Below are 16,392 nucleotides of genomic sequence, written 5' to 3'. Positions count from 1 at the left end.
TGGCTTTTCCTGCTTCAGCCGGCCGGAGGAAATAGGGGAGACACCGGCACCCGGTCGGAGACAATAACGTAACTCGTTGAGGAGCCCCGTCACTTCACAAGACACGGGAAACCTCTGTTGGTCTGGAGGAGCTGCAGCATTTATTTCTGCACAAACGTCCACTGAACATTCACTAGATATTCTTAGAGCTACGGAGTCTTCCGCAGTGTGTAGTGTGCGCGCATGCACGTGAGAGCGGAGCGAGCTGTGAATGAAGGCAGGTAGGCAGGCAGAGGAGCAGAGGAGCAGAGGAGCAGAGTACAGCAGAGACTCCGGCCCTGGAGACCAAAGCTACGGTTTCCCCCGCGCACTCCTACTGCGGCCAACACTGTTTTGCAAGACGGGCTTCACTAGATATAACTTTGAGGTTTTGGTGCTTCCGTGTAGTTTTTGTTGGAGTTTGAGTCTGAACAGCGTAGCCACACGCAAGTGCGCATGGGACACCGACCCGGATTGATTTATACTTAAGAAGTTACAAACAGTCCCTTTAAGACAGCTACGCTAACCAAGATAGCTAGCGTTAGTTGGACAGACACCACTGCTATAGCCTTAGCTAGCCAAAGCTAAAACTATATTTACTACTTGCAGCTTTAATCTGTAATTGAAAAAACAAGAACTATCTCTATTGACTATAACTATGGACTGTAAATGATCAAATACGCTGGTTCAAATGGACAAGAAAGGTGAAAGAAGTTTATCCACAGTACAGTGTCTGCATTTCCTACAATTGGTTTTAATTGACCCTTTGCTAAGCCCCTCCTCCCTTGGTTGGAAATATCAGAGAAAAGTAGACAGAGAGGACTACAATATGCATTTGAGAGCTACAGTCACAGTATTGTGAATGAAGAGGACATTAAAATGCAACCTCAGACACCCCATGTCATGACAACTCACCTGAGGACAAAATTACATGTCCTTGCACAGTAGGGTAAGACAATATGCTGTTTTATTTTAAGCAAAGTTGACGTGTGTGACTCCTTCTAGCTTTCATTGTCTAATATAATTATCCCGCTTCTAGTTGTGTGAAAGTCTCACCATGTCAAGCTGGCCTCAAAGTGAACCACCAGTTATTTGTTGTGCAGTTTGCAAGCCTGAACATTTTAAACCAATTTTCTTAATGTCAGAGCTTCTGTTACGTAGTTAGTGCTGTCTGCCTTTGTAAAGCAGTATCGAAGAAACATTTAGCTCCTCAAACAACTTTAGCTAACTGATTAATCTTATTTATCATGTAAATAAGTAAGAATATCTCCTCAAATATTGTTTAATTAAAGGTCCCATATTATACTCATTTTCAGGTTCATACTTGTATTTTGTGTTTCTACTAGAACATGTTTACACGCTGTAATGTTCAAAAAAACCTTTATTTTCCTCATACTGTCTCCCTGAATATACCTGTGTTTACCCTCTGTCTGAAACGCTCCGTTTTAGTGCATTTTGACGGAATTGCAAAAGAATTGCGTTGCTAGGCAACAGCTTGGGACCATGTGTACTTCCTGTCAGCTGATGACATTCACATACACTGCAACCAGGAATAAACTGAGACACATTTAGAATGTTTACTCTTAAAATTGTGTAAAGGGTCTAAATATTGTATATTCGTGACATCACAAATGGGCAGAAATCGTGACAGCTTGTTTCAAATGCAGAGTTTCTGAATACAGGCTGTGAGTATTTCCCTGGGGATTGACTGTTTTGATACTTTCACAGTATTTATATAGGATTTAAGCTTGTTGCTTTATAATAAAAAAAAACATGAAAATCACACGTTTTAAAATATGGGACCTTTAAGAGATATGCTGATTATGGAGACATTATACAAATTTTGACTTTTGTGTTACAATTCTGGTCATTCTTCTTATTTGTGTACTTTCATTACTTTTCTCATTATTAACAATTGCAAAGCCATCAATCCAAGGGCACCTTTCTGTCTCCCCCTGTGAAACACCAAAATCACCAGCTAAGCCTTTTCACAGCCTCGACATCAATGTTTGTTTGTTTCAACCCTGTGACATTTGACCTAACACAACTGCAATCAATGACCGACACAAAAACCTTTTCCCACTAATGTGCCACCCTCTCACACCACGGCCTGCTGACTGTGAATGTTGCAGCTATCAACGTTTTTTGTTCCTGGCTGAACATTTTTCTGGTGGCTTCGATATTCGTGCTGTTGAATAGCACACAGGAGAGCTGCCTGCTGCACGCCGGCAGCCTTTGTCCTTGTGTTGTTGTTGTTGGTAAAAGCAGCGTTAGTCAGCTTTTCTCACCGGAGCTATTGTTGTCACAGTTTTTGTTAATCACAGAGTCCATCTAAAGGTCACTGTTTTGTTTGTGTATCGCTCGGAAAGGTTCCTGTAATGAAAACGCTCAGCAATGACAGCCTTTAAGGGCTGTTTAAACTGTTGACTCGTCATTTATATAACTACTCACCTGAGTCTTTTCCCATACCTGACTGTCAACCTGCTATCACAACATTCAATATCCTCCTCCTGCAACTGAGGACTGAGGTTACCCACCCAACCCAGCCAGGTGAAGGTGCAATTTCCCCCCTTTCCTTGTAATGATAGCCCTGAATTGGCGATCTCATCCTCTGTGGCTGAGTGCAGAGGAAAATGTCTGTTTCTTCTCTCTATATTCAGTGAGAGTGGATGGCGATCTGCCCAAGGGGCCGTCCTCTGACCGTTTTTCAGAAAAACACCGCAGGTCTCGGCCTCTTATGGAGGCTGAGGAGAAGAGACGTCGCTGAGCTGCCTCTGATTGGATCTCTTGTGGTTTTGGGGTTTTAAAACCATTTTATCTACGTCTTAACTACCTCCCGTGTTGTACAGAAAAGCTTCATTATGACTTGAAAGAAATTGTAAAGGGTGTTTTATGCACCTTGAACAACCAATTACCAATTAGACCATTCCATCATTACAGACAGAGAAGTCATTCTATCATCAAACACTGAATTAATGAGGTTCTTAAGTTTTATTATTTATCGTGTGCTTCGTGAGATACACAAATGAGGCCTTAGAGAATGATTGAGTAAAGATAAACGACCTCTGCAGAGTAATTTATTCTGCCATGGACTGGAAATACAATGAATTACTCATGAGAGTTTGATCAATATATGACCGTTGGTAAGAAAGCTTGTGCAGCTCAGTAGTTTTCACATGTGTGAGGCCAATAGTGGACATTGCTTTCCTATGGGGAGAGTGGTGCCGCCCGACTAGGCAGAAGCACTACCCTTGGCGTGGCGCACCACTCTAAATTGCCACCGAGTGTTGTGCTCAAATTTCAAATAACTTCAACCTGACCTTGGTTGCTGCTGACCTTCAAAGCGCAACCAATGAGATAACCAACACATTCTCACTCCCAACTTGTCAAATACCACCGTTTGGTCAGTGCGGCATCGGAGACCAACGCACGGGGTAGCGCTCTTGCGTTACTTTCGAACGGACTGGGGACAGCGTGTCACTATACGCTCTTTACATGCATAGTATCCTTTCAAAATAAACTTCCTTTTTCACAGGAAGTAAGGTTTAGGCAACACAACCAATTAGTTTAGTGACTCACGGGGCTGACGATACTAAACCACTCACTCACGGGACTCACGGGACTGATGATAGCAAGGAGTCGCGTGCCAAGGGGCGCTTACCAAAAGGCGGTATTTGACGAGTTGGGAGTGAGATAACAGCTCACTTCCAACAGTTAAACTGTTGTTGTTGCCTAGAAACAGTGAAGTAGTTTCCTTTTTCGCTGACATATTATACCTGTGCTGCCCTTTGCCTCGGCAAGGCTCTTATCATGTGTGCCCCACTGGCTAGCTCACAGCCACCGCTCTGCATTGTGCTCTTACAGCAGTTACAGCTGATAACGCCGTCCTTATCGGCGGAAGCATAGCGGCCACCCTCCGGTCTTTCCACCCCTAGGTTAACACTATTAGCTCTGTCAGCATTGTTGCTGTTGTTTGCACTGTTAACTCTGTTAGCACTGTTAGCTCAGCAGTCGCCATGTTGAGAGCTGTGTGGAGGCACTATGTGCTCTGAATTTGAATTTAGCACCTTTAAGATGTAAAACGGTTAAACGAGGAGGAATCAGTTGGAGATGGCAGCTTTAAAGGGCATTAGGAGGAGCAGTATCCAATAACCAATTGGTTCATGGATCACAGGCAGAATTAAATGAAATGATTGGGCGGATATGAAACCCAAGTGACGGAGAAGTTTGAAGCCTGAAAAAATGGAGCAATAAGGGAAGAAAGCTGACCTTTTCCAAGCTTCTACTCAAAGCAAAGCTAAATGATTGTGCGCTTTCAGGTCTTGTTAATATTATTGTGAAACGGTAAAGCTCATAATCGGCAATGCTCTAATGGAAAGACGGAAACAGAGCTGAGCTTGTTCTCCGCAGTGTTTCAGTTTATGACTTCACTCTCTGTTCTCTGTTTATTAAGTGGCCAAGCATCATAAATGCTGCGGTGACATGCTGCTCCGCAACTTCAACAAGTGAGACCCGAATCTACACATAAGCACTCTTTGGAAAATTTACACTTGCCACCACCCTCAAATCTAAATCCCTTGATGTCACTCCCATCTCATTTCATTCATTTCATCACAGACGTTTTTGATGCTCTTTAAGGTCACCCTGGGGAGGCAGAGTGCGGCGTGGTCTCCTGCCAAGCAAAAGTTCACGGCATGTGTGAGTGATCCTGCGTCATGCCACACGGGGAAGGAGTCGGAGACGGTTTGAGAAAGAAAGGCTTAAATAGAGTTCAGAGAGAAAGAGGATGCTTTGAGAAAAAAAAAAGGATCAAGAGATATATTCAGAGTGGTCAACTGAGGACGAGTTTGGCTTCTTTTTGCTGTAGTTGTGGAACAAGGTGATTAGAGCAGCAGACTGCATGGGGAGCTGTGGCCACTGAGTCTCAACTACTGTGATGATTAAAGTGCTCGGAAAGAGTTGCAGAGAGAGAGAGAAAAAATAAAAATGTCAGGGGAGTAGAATTGCATGTGTGTGGATGGAGGATGCTTTCCCAGCCTCAGGACTAAATCTCATCCTGATACTGGACTGCACGATCTGATTGAAAGATGCTTTATGGTTTAAAAGGCCGCACTGCATTTGTCAACAATAATCTCCTTTTATGACGGAAATACATCACCAGGTAGCATATTTTTATGATTATCTGGGTGGGGTTATGTGTGTTAGCTGTACAGACGTTTGATATATGTCCCTTCGGGTGCACGAGAGGTGTGTGATCACGCTGAGGGTGATCAGAGATTTATGTGAGAAAGTGGATGTGACACTATCATGGACAGGCGCTGTCAGCAGATATTTATTTGAGTATTATGATCTTAACAACGTCTCCCAGAGCTATTTTAGAGGGAAGTGAAAGAGAAAAGCCCGTCACTATTTTGCTTCCTCTACTTTCTTCCTAGGAATTTTCACACGTCTCTAAACACCTCATTCTCAAGAATTAAGTGCTCGGACAAATAACGGCATCAAAAGCCTTCAGGATCATTACAGTATATTGGCAATGCATTTAGTCAACAAGATGGAGATTGTACCCGCAATGTGAAGTTTTTAATGTGCACAAGTTTTCAACACAGAGCAAATGTTTATAAATGGATAGAGAAGAGGAATGTTGATAGGATATGTGTGTGTATTTTTACAATATTTGGGGGTCGTTACAGCAACTTGAGCCCCGTTTTTTCATTTTTGCCTGTATTTGTTTACATTTTGGCACCATTAAAAGTATGCCAAATTAGCTATTAGCAGTTCTTGTTTACAATATACCCATGGATGCACAGACAACTATCACTGGATTAGTTTGATATTGAAGAAAACTTAAAAACGTGGTGATTCTTAGGCAAGTTCTGCAGTTATAAGCAGAGTATTTTAAAAAAAATATGATTTCTAAGTTGATTTAAGGTTGTTTATGTTCTCTGCTTTGTTTTAGAGTTAGGGCAAGTCCTTAGGTGGGGCGATAGATGTTAATGTTACATTCTCGTCACATAAGATGGATACATTACTTGGAATTATACCATTAATTATTTGAATATGCCCTCTCTTTCTCTGTGTCCTTTTCAGAAAATATGAAGCATAGCATTTTCTTTGACTTTACCATGAGTTATTAAAAAGAAGAAGAGGCAAACAGAAGTGCTCTTTTCCAGGTCATGTAGCACTGACTCTATAGATCTGGCACAAAGCATCAGAAACAAATCACTGCTGCAGCCACTTTGTTGGCAGTCACCTGTAAAGATAATGGGACAGATTCATTTTAGAGGACAGTGAAGATAATCAAGGGAATTACTAATTACTGACAAAGCTAGTGACGTACTCGCTATTCATTGATCCGTTTTCATTTTGGAGCCAGGCTGGTGTGCCGTCAGACATTCACAGTGCCCTCACGTTTGGATTTTGATGACTTCTATTTATATTTTTAACCACCAAAAAAAGTTTGAAAATCCATTAGCACAAAAAACTCTAAATGTTCAAAATGCAGCCAAGTAAATTACAAAAGTGCTCCTTTATGAAAGAGTTTCCTCTCTTTTCTTTCTTTTTTTAGCTTTTCCATAACTTGTGGTGCAGCTCCTGAATTCCCACAGCGAGTGTCTTAATTGGAACAAGCATGTGGTCCAAGTTATCCTTCCTGTGCAAAATGAGCGCAAACTAAGCAATGACGAAGGAAAAAAAGAAATGTTCCCTCACATGAGAGCTTTCCAAGTTCTCCCTCCGCAATCTCCGGCTGCTGCTGTTGAGAAAAAATGAAAGCTCACAACCAACCAAGGGAACGAGGAGTAATTGAAATGGGAGTTTTCAACATTCCCATCGATCCATTAACCTTGTTGTTTTGTTTTGGGTCCTGGAGACCCCCGACTCTCTTTAACACCTCAAAAAACAAACCTAACATTGTTTTATCAGCTTTATTCCTTTTTTCACGATTTTTCCAAATCTTATGAGAATTGCTTAAACATCTGCTGCAGAAAACTACTCTTCTGTTCGTTGTTAAACATCGTTAAATACAATGTATTTTCATATATATATTTATGTATATAAAGTATGTGATTGGTGAAGGGCTGTCAAACGATTAAAATAATTAATCGCAAATTAATCGCACATTATAATCTGTTCAAAATGTACCTTAAAGGGAGATTTGTACTCTTATCAACATGGTAGTGGGCAAATATGCTGCTTTATACCAATGTATGTATATATTTATTATCGGAAATCATTTAACAACACAAAACAATGACAAATATTATCCAGAAACCCTCACAGGTACTGCATTTATGCCCAAATCATAATATGGCAAACTGCAGCCCAACAGGCAACAACAGCTGTCAGTGTGTCAGTGTGCTGACTTGACTATGATTTGCCCCAAACTGCATGTGATTATCATAAAGTGGGCATGTCTGTAAAGGGGAGACTCGTGGGTACCCATAGAACCCATTTTCATTCACATATCTTGAGGTCAGAGGTCAAGGGACCTCTTTGAAAATAGCCATGACAGTTTTTCCTCACCAAAATGTAGCGCAAGTTTGGAGCGTTACTTAACCTCCTTTGCGACAAGCTATGACATAGTTGGTACCAAAGGATTCCTTAGGTTTTCTAGTTTCATATGATGCCAGTATCTTCACTCTAGCTTTAAACCTGAGCCCGCTACGACCTCCAAAAATCCATTGCGTTAATACCTTAAAGAAATGACTGCCGTTAAAACAAATTTGCGTTAACGCGTTATTAAGTTTGACAGCCCTATATTGGTGTTGACTTGGTTCTTTTTATGCCGCTCTACTACATCCTAAACACATCTTTCTGGATTTCTGTTTCTGGATTTTTAAGAGGTCTAACAGGAAGTCAGACGTCTCTGATCCAACTGACCCCAAACATAAGTAACACCACTATGTCAGATTAGATATTGCACATCTCTTTTTAGCAAACAAAAGGAATATATAACAAAAATAACGTACATGAGATATTTCCTCATTTGGTGTAATAAACCAGGCTTTTTGCTCATTTACCCAGTTTCTGGAAAAAGGAAATGGTCACCACCACCTCAATACTTTTCTACATATTGAGTTTCAATAAGGAAATATATAAAGGAAACGATTTTTGTTGATTTTTGCAGTTATTATAAGTATGCTCATACAGCAGTGGTGTCTGTGGGTAAAGTAAACAAAACAGAAGGGTTAATACATTATGACCCAACTTGCACCTGAAGAGGGCGCCCTCACAGTCCAATCACCTGTCTGTACAGTGAAGGTGAGGATAGATAGATAGATAGATAGATAGATAGATAGATAGATAGATAGATCACAAAAAATAAATAATCATTATAAGTGTAACAGAACACAGGGACACTCAAATAATAAGTAAAATAGCCTAATAACAAACAAAAATAACTTATTTATAACTTCTTAAATAGAAACTGACCTCTAAAGAGCCAATATTCAAGCTAAACCTCTTGTATATTATATTTTTTATACAGCATTCATCACATGTATAGGCTAATAAAAACAAAGCCCTGTGTGAGGAATGAGTCGTCCAGCATGTTGAACATCTTTTTGTCTGCTGGCAAACAGGAGGAGGCCTACAGCAGCAGCTCCTGAAGCTCCAAACGCATCTACCCACATCACTCAAAACGCAGCTTGTCAGACACGCTGCGGATATAATATCCCAAGGCAAAAAAAAAAAAATCCTCACTGTCTCTCTGGCAGCTGGAGAAACGCTTTGTGTGTGTTTGTCTTCTTCTTCTGCTGCACACACTCCGAGAGCATCAAAACAGAAGAAGAAGAAGAAGAAGAAGAAGAAGAAGCCAGGAACAGCTTTGTTCCAGCTGCAATTGTTCATTTATATAAGTCCTAACAGCTTTTGCACATATTTATGGAACGTTTATCCCTTTTCTCATTTATTGTGTCTTTTTTGTTCTGATATTTCAGTGTTTTTTTTCATATTGTTTTTGTGGCCTGCTTTTTGCTGAGTACTCTTTGTCATGTTTTTGGTATGTCTGTCTCTTGTCTGTGCTCTACACTGTTAAGAATTTCCCAATAAAATAACAGTAAAGAACTGGCAGCAGGGTTGCCTTTATGTTACTGTAAAATTAACATTATTATACTGTCGCTGAAATTTACAGCTTTGTACTGTTAATGAAAAATACAGTTTGAACTGTTTTTTTTTATTAATTTCACAGTATTTTACAGTTAATTTACTGTTTAAAGATACATAATATAGCTGTTTTTCACCTTTCTTTTACATTATCCTACTGATTTGTTTTAATGCACTATTTATTTTTTACATACATTTTAATAAACATAAATTTTTGCCTATAGATGAATAGACTTAGCAGGTTACAGACATAGGAATAGTCACACTAAATACAATTAAAGGCACTTTGTTAGGAAAAAGGCTATAATAGACTTGTTGACACTTTTCCCAAAATGTCTGTCTATAGCTGACTACAAGCACAGAATGCAAACCAGAACAACATGTGAGTGAAGAACATAGCTAATTCACTGATTTTACAATCATGTACAATGTACAAGCCTCACATGTGCAGATCAGGTCCCAGAATTAAAAAAAATACTGCATGAAACTGTTACTGATGATACTTTAGACAGTTGATCAGCAGTAAAGTGCTGTTTTTTAAGAATGCATTATAGTTCAGTTAAAAAACAGCCTATGAGGGTAATTTAACAGGTTTTCTTTTGTATTAACAGTAAAGCACTGATTTTAGCAATAACAGGTTAATACTGTTGAAATCCTGCTGTAAATTAACAGCAATTGTTTACAGTGTACCTTATTGTCAATACGGATTTCATCCTCTATTTTTGCTGCAAAACAAATTTACTTACGGGTACAAATAAAGTCACCTGAACCTGAACCTGCCATTGGCTCCGAGGAGCTGATGACGTAAGGAGCGCACTGTCTTCTCCAGGAGCGCAACACACACACACACACACACACTGCACCTCCGGCCAGTGGGATGAGACCAGTGTGATGAGACCAGTGTGTCGGACTGGGATGAACATTTAAGTGGAGAACTTTTATTTCATATTACATATTTTTTTATGTTATTTTGTGTTCATTTCTGGTGGTTGGAGACCTGTTATAGGACGAGCGCGTCTCCACTCTCTCCAGGAGCGCGCAGTGAGTGTGTCGCACGCTGGAAACAACAAAAAAGCAGCAGCTCAGTGCAGCTCAGTGTGCAGCGCAGGCAGGTTTCTCTTTTTAAAAAGCAGCCCGAGAGGCAGAGGAGTTATTACCGGAGTCCACTGCAGGAGGTGGACGGAGAGAGACCGGGTTTACTGAGAAGAAATCGGCGGTGTAACTTGGGGATATGGAGGCTGTGAAGACGTTCAACCTTCTCCTTGGAGTTGTTTTAGTTTTGCAGTGTGTTGGGGATGCAAGAGCCGAGATCACAGCCGGGAACGGTAAGAAAACCTGCACCTTAAAAACATTCAGACCTGCAAAACAACATGCAACTATCAGACACAGGTGGACAGTGTGCGTTGCTTTTGCACGAGGCTCAAATTTGCATCCTTTGTAGTTGCATTAAACCTTATTATATTGAAATGTGCAAAAAAAAAAAAAAAAAGAAAGGAGAAGACAGACACCCTCAAGGCTGTTTCTCTTTCATTACCTTATTTTTTTTTATTTTTTTAAGGAACAATCTATGTAAAGAAGGATGTCATGACCTACTAACTTCCCTTTTTCCTGTCTGGATCAAAGACTTTGTTTTATTCTAATTATCATATTTTCACAATTACAACATGTTTGAGCTTTTTTTTTTGTGGTTATCTTTGCACATCCATTTCCCCTGAGGCTGAGCTCATTATTACTGTATAATGTAGTAATACAGTCAAAGCAATCAGTGCAGGGGATGGAAATCTCAAACTGCCTCTCAAAATGTCTCTTTTTGTGTCTTCTGTCTTATTTATACATGAGATTTTCCTCTCTGGTATGATCTGGAACATCCTTCTGCAACTTTTTGCACATTTGAGATCATTAATTGCAGAGTTGCAGGTGTTTTTCTCTGTATAAGTCCTGCAGAGGAAATGCTGGATACCTGTCCATCTTGATGTCCTTGATTATAACTGGAGGATGAGGACGCCAGTGTGAACAATATGCCCTACTGTAAAGCCTCAGCGTTGTGCACCTATACAAAGTCCATTAATCTCACATCTAGTCCATCACAGCTCGCCCTCTGACAGACGGTGGAACAAGTTCATGCCAACGTTGGCCCCGTCCACACAGGCGAGCTCTTGTTTCCCAGAGCTTTTATTGCTGGCAAGGGATTTTCATCACGTATCAGATAGTGGTTAGAGAAATGTTCGGCCGCTGACAGTGACTGTAAATTAAACCTGTGTGTGTTGAGTGTGTGTGTGTGCAGACCACAGAGTTACTGGAATGTATGGCTCTGTTTGGGAGAGATGCTATCGGCCACACTTTTTAGTTTCACACAGTCCTACTCAGTCTTATTTATGAATTGAATCAATCTGCTGGGCTGCTGCTGCACTAGAAAACAAAGGCGTGTGTGTGTTTCTTGTGGGAATGAGGCTTGTTTTACAGGAGGAAAACTCCATAAAACACCAACATCCATAAACGAAAAGGGCATTTTCCTTTTAGAGTGCTTCATCACTCCATCTCCTGCCCCAGCCGGACACATTTAGTATGTAGGACGGTATTTTTAGACATCTGGGTGAGGTGCTTCCCTTGTCGTAGACTGACCTCGACTCTGCTGTAAGGAGCAGCCCCTTGTCCTTCCTCAGAAAGGCTTTTATTAATAGAGCACAGGTGGACTCCTCCACTCTGGGAGTAAAATAATAAGGCTCCATTCACCACCAGAAAAGCTTCCTGGCTCTTAGAAAGCGTCTCAGCAGCTCCAGCAGAGCCTGAGATGTGAAAAGACTGGATTTATTAGTTAGATGAGCTGTGAGGCACATCTGGGTGAAATTACACAACATCCTGTGAGCTCGGTGCATCGTTTTTCTTTTTTTTTTCATAAGCTTTCAGTCTGTGGCTCTGTGATGCTCACCCAGTGATACTCACCAGTGGCACACTCACAAAATTGGGGGTTAATTTGCACTCCGGTGCTTCTCCCGGAGTGGAAAAAGAGATGTTCCACTAGAGTCTGGAGTGTGTCAGCTTGTGCACGATAGGAGAATGAAAGAGGGAGAGAGCGTGAGAGAGAAAGTCTTGCCTCGCGTAATGATGCGGTCTAATTTAAAAGCCAGCGCTGAGGGCTGTTAATGTGCTAAGATTGTGGTTGTGTGTGGAATTTAATTCGTTGTGGATGCTCCGAGTTGTGTTTCTTTGGTGGGTAGAGGGTTAATCCGCTCACAGGCAGCGATATGGATGTCTTCAGCTTCCTCATCCATCATACTGCCAGCAGCCACCTTTGCAATCATACAATCACACACTCACGTATGAGTGTGAGCTGCAGAGAAACATGCAGACTGGCTCTGAAGTTCGACCTTCATGACAGTAGTTCAGATAGCTGGGACCATTTTGGATCCAGTTTCAAGTCAGTTAAAATTCCTTAAACTCCCTAGCCAGAAAATCCCTTATCGAATCTTTCATTAGTCCCTGTTGCCTCGCTCTGACACTACAGGTGTTTGCAAGAGAACCAATGACGTAAACAAACACGTGCTAACTTAACAACGTTAAGTTTGTTTCCTTCCACTCTTCAATTCTAAACAACAATGGCGGCTCCTGAAGAGGTTAGCGTAGATGCTGCAACAGCATCAGCTATATCAGACCTGGAGAGTATTTATTAATTGAAAGAAGAGCAAAGAACGGCACTGAAGGCTTTTCTTGATGGAAAAGATGATTTTGCTCTTCTCCTGGCTGGCTTTGGCAAGAGTTTGATTGACAGATGGTTCATCCAATCACCTGCCAGGTGTTTTTTTTAAAGTGTCTGCCCTTTTCCAAACAGTTTCCAATGACGGCTTCTCAGATGGTTCGGCGTAACAAACCATCTGGTGGGTGCTCCGCCTCAGGCTGTTGTCACTGTGTGTTTCCCCTTACAGTACTTGAACCCAACCTCATCCCTAACCCCAACAACTCATCTCTGCTAAGCCTAATGCTGCATTTCCACTGCATGGACCGGCACGGCTCTACTCAACTAGACTCACTCTTTTTTGGGTTTTCCAGGAGCAAACATTGTGGATAGTACCTGATGCTTTTATCTCAGTCGAGGTTCCAAGCGATCTGAGCCGATAAAGTGGTGTTAAAACACTGCAGACCACTGATTGGTCAGAGAGAATCATCACTGGAATCGCCACTTGCACAAACCCACCATTTGATCGAGCTGGTTAAGGTTAGGTTTTGACCTTGAATAGTTAGTGTTAGGTCGTCAAGCAGCGAGTCTCACGAAAGTTTTTGCAACTTGTGGGTTACCTTCAAGCCAAGCTACCGTCAATAGCGACCACAATTTTTTTCCGTCCCTTGGCCCAATACACTATTTACTCTACGCTGTACAACTGACAAAGTGCAGACGTTCCTTCGTTTGGTTGCCGATGAAAGGATTCAGCGAGTGTTACTGAAGATGATGTCACAGCAGTGTCAATGCGGCGCCGCTATGGCGATGAGCTGGGAAGCCTACATTGAGGGGGTATTATCCATAGTGGAAAATGAAATAGAGCAAAGCACTGGTAAGGATAAGAGTCTGGACAGGGTTAATAAAAGTCACAGAGTAGTGAGTAAATATGTGATGAAAGCCCTTCACCCTTTCCACACAGTAGAATCCCAGTGGTTAAAGGTACGATACTGCTCATACACAGTACATATTTTATATGTATAAGTGATGCCTTCATTTCCCACCAAACAAACGACCTCGAAGAATTCAATAAGGGACTTGAAAGGATTCAGATTTGATATCAAACCTCATCCCTTTTCATGACAGATGCTGCCATGTCTCTTCTCTTTGTCATGCTGAAGGGATGATTCCCGACATCAACTGTCTGCGGAGAACAAAATGGGAGGTCCGACTCAGTCTACTTTAGTGAAGAGATTGTAAGCCCTCTTGGAATCTGCCCCCCCCCCCCCCCCCCCCCCGTCTCTCCTTCTTTCTGACATTGCACATTTCAGAACGGGCAGAATGAGCTAGCCTCTTTATTGGCCCTCTGAATGACCTGCTGAAAGGATCTGCCATGAATGGATGACGGGGGTGGGGCGGTATGAGAGACAAGGAGGGGCGGCGGCGGCAGTGGCGGCTGCTGGGGTTTATGTGCTGCCCTGTATGCAGCCACAGTGGGCCGTTGCCATACATCGCGGAGGCAGGGAGGCAGGGTCGTCCCCCCGTACCAGCATGCAACAGCAGCACCAGGCTCCTGCATTAGTCACGCCTGGCCCTCGCCGCTGAGCTCCCTGGCCCTTTTACTCCGGGAAGAAGCTCAATTTGAAGGCTTGAGAGGGCCGGAGCGGCACACAGAGTTCAATAGGCTCAGAGACAAAGAGCAAAGAGGCCACTAGTTAATGAAACCCAGCGCTGTTAAGCTCCTCTTTAGCTTTTTCTCATTGTCTTTCATGTGGTTCAAAAGCACCTTTTGTTGCGGAGCTCCACCAAATGTTATCAGCAATCACTCCCTGGTTTGTTCTCCTCTGTGTGATTTGATTTAGTTTATTCAGATCAGCCAAATTATGGATCTGTCTAGCAAGTTTGAAAAGGTCAGAGGAGCAGCGGCCTCGTTACCAAGTGTTACACATCTGAACGCCAGCGGTTCAGCGAGAGATGACGAGCGTTTTCCATTCACGATAAACATCCCTTTTCCTCAGATGATTGCAAAGCTGCCAGTAGACCACAGCCAGGCTGTTATCTGCTCCTCCTGTTGACTCCGCTGAGGGCTGCTGCCCTATAAGAGATGCTAGATCATCAGCTGAGGGGTGAAATTAGTTTTTATTTAGGTGGGAGGCTTTTCTTTTGCGTTTGGGGGATAACAAGGAGAGGTTAGAAAACAGGCAATTCCCCCTCTTAGCAGCACAAGACAAAAGAAATACAGATGCATAATGCAAATATTACACTCTAAAGTATAGTGAGCGATGATTAACAGCAGAGGTTATTCTATTAGGATAAATAAATGATAGGAATATGAAAGGAAAATCCCTCCCTTGGTTGCTCTTGAACTGTTATATTTTCTGGAGAGCCAGGAGTCATTTTGTGATGAAGTGTCGGTGAGGGAGTTGGTGTACTACAGTATCTACTTTCTTTTTCGTCTGCCTCATTTGCTTCTGCATCTGTTTGTTATTTCCTGTTACAATCAATCACTTGGTCGTCTATAGCAGTATGCCAAACATACTTGAACACAGCGCTGCATACAAATTTGTGTTTTCTTTCTGCGGTTTCGTTGTGTTTGTTTATTTATACTGTATGACGGCGAGGGCAAGATACACCAGGAATGTCAGGAAATAGTGGTGGTATATGGCAGTGAAAAGCCGAAAAAGAAAGGATTCAGGGAGATGTTTTAATCATATTTTATAAGGAAAGAAAACAATGGTATGTTTGTCGGTTGAATTCAAGAAATATTTCCACAAAGCAAAGCAAGCGCACCTTATAGCTGGCGTATCAAGAAGTCCTATTGAAGCTACCTGTTTCATACACATTTTCAATTTGTGCATGGAAAACCTGTGTGGAAAGACTGTAAATTTAAAAAACATGCTTAGAAATGTGTATTTTCTTTTGATGATTTTCTGGAAGTTTGATTAAAAAAAAGTATAAATGTTTTTTCTCACTTTTTATTCTACGTTGTTAGCTCTGAGTGTAGCATATTGACGAGGTGCGTTTACATTGCAGTCAGTACAGACTAAACGGGCGGACAAATGACACGCCTAAAGCAAGAACGGCGTTCTTATTACACGCTTTTGCCTTGTGCACTATCATGACATTCATACGACTTTTTGTAAAGAGAATTAGGAAAAATGCAGCATACTTTATATTAACCATCACAATGTGGAGCTTTTTTAGGAAGGATTTTTCCTTTGAAGTCATCTAATCTGGCTCATGGTAATACCAGTCACATGCACACATCTTTCCTTTCCTCTTTGTCTTGTCTTTCCTGTATGCTGAGGACTACTGGACAGTTGAATTATGGGTAAAAATGTCTTTACCTCAGCCGAGTTTCATGCAGGATCTTTTTATTGTCTCATTAGATCCCAGCATGCCTTGGAGGGGTTAAACCCTGGCACCTACGGTATAATCTCGATGCACATCAGTAAGTGCCAGGTATTTGATGTCAGAAACCTAAAGTTCACAGTGCTGAATTTTATGGGTAACATATTGTATAAAATGGCTGGCTGGTTGGCGCTCAGCTGTGTGGCCTGTAACAGGGTCCCTGTTGGCTGTGAAACACAGATGGGGTGATTTCATGCTTCATACACAGC

General features: G+C 41.8%; 1 protein-coding gene across 2 annotated transcripts in view; it reads left to right on the top strand.

Moving 5' to 3' along the window:
* Positions 1 to 852: 852 nt before the first annotated feature.
* plxdc2b (plexin domain containing 2b) overlaps positions 853 to 16,392 on the top strand; it is a 113,280-nt gene continuing 97,740 nt past the window's right edge. Inside the window, exon 1 of one of the 2 annotated variants that reach the window (XM_074622681.1) lies at positions 853 to 967. Coding sequence is in view for 1 of the 2 variants with exons in the window: in XM_074622680.1 (XP_074478781.1) it covers positions 10,352 to 10,445 (94 nt within the window). In the remaining variant the exon portion in view is untranslated. Of the gene's footprint in view, positions 968 to 9,976; positions 10,446 to 16,392 lie in introns of those variants that run through there. The other variant, XM_074622680.1, reaches the window with a different exon arrangement.

This window comes from Sebastes fasciatus, chromosome 21, assembly GCF_043250625.1.
Source record: "Sebastes fasciatus isolate fSebFas1 chromosome 21, fSebFas1.pri, whole genome shotgun sequence".
Taxonomy (NCBI): domain Eukaryota; kingdom Metazoa; phylum Chordata; class Actinopteri; order Perciformes; family Sebastidae; genus Sebastes; species Sebastes fasciatus.
Note: the sequence above shows the minus strand (reverse complement) of the source record. Positions and strands in the feature narration are given on the sequence as shown.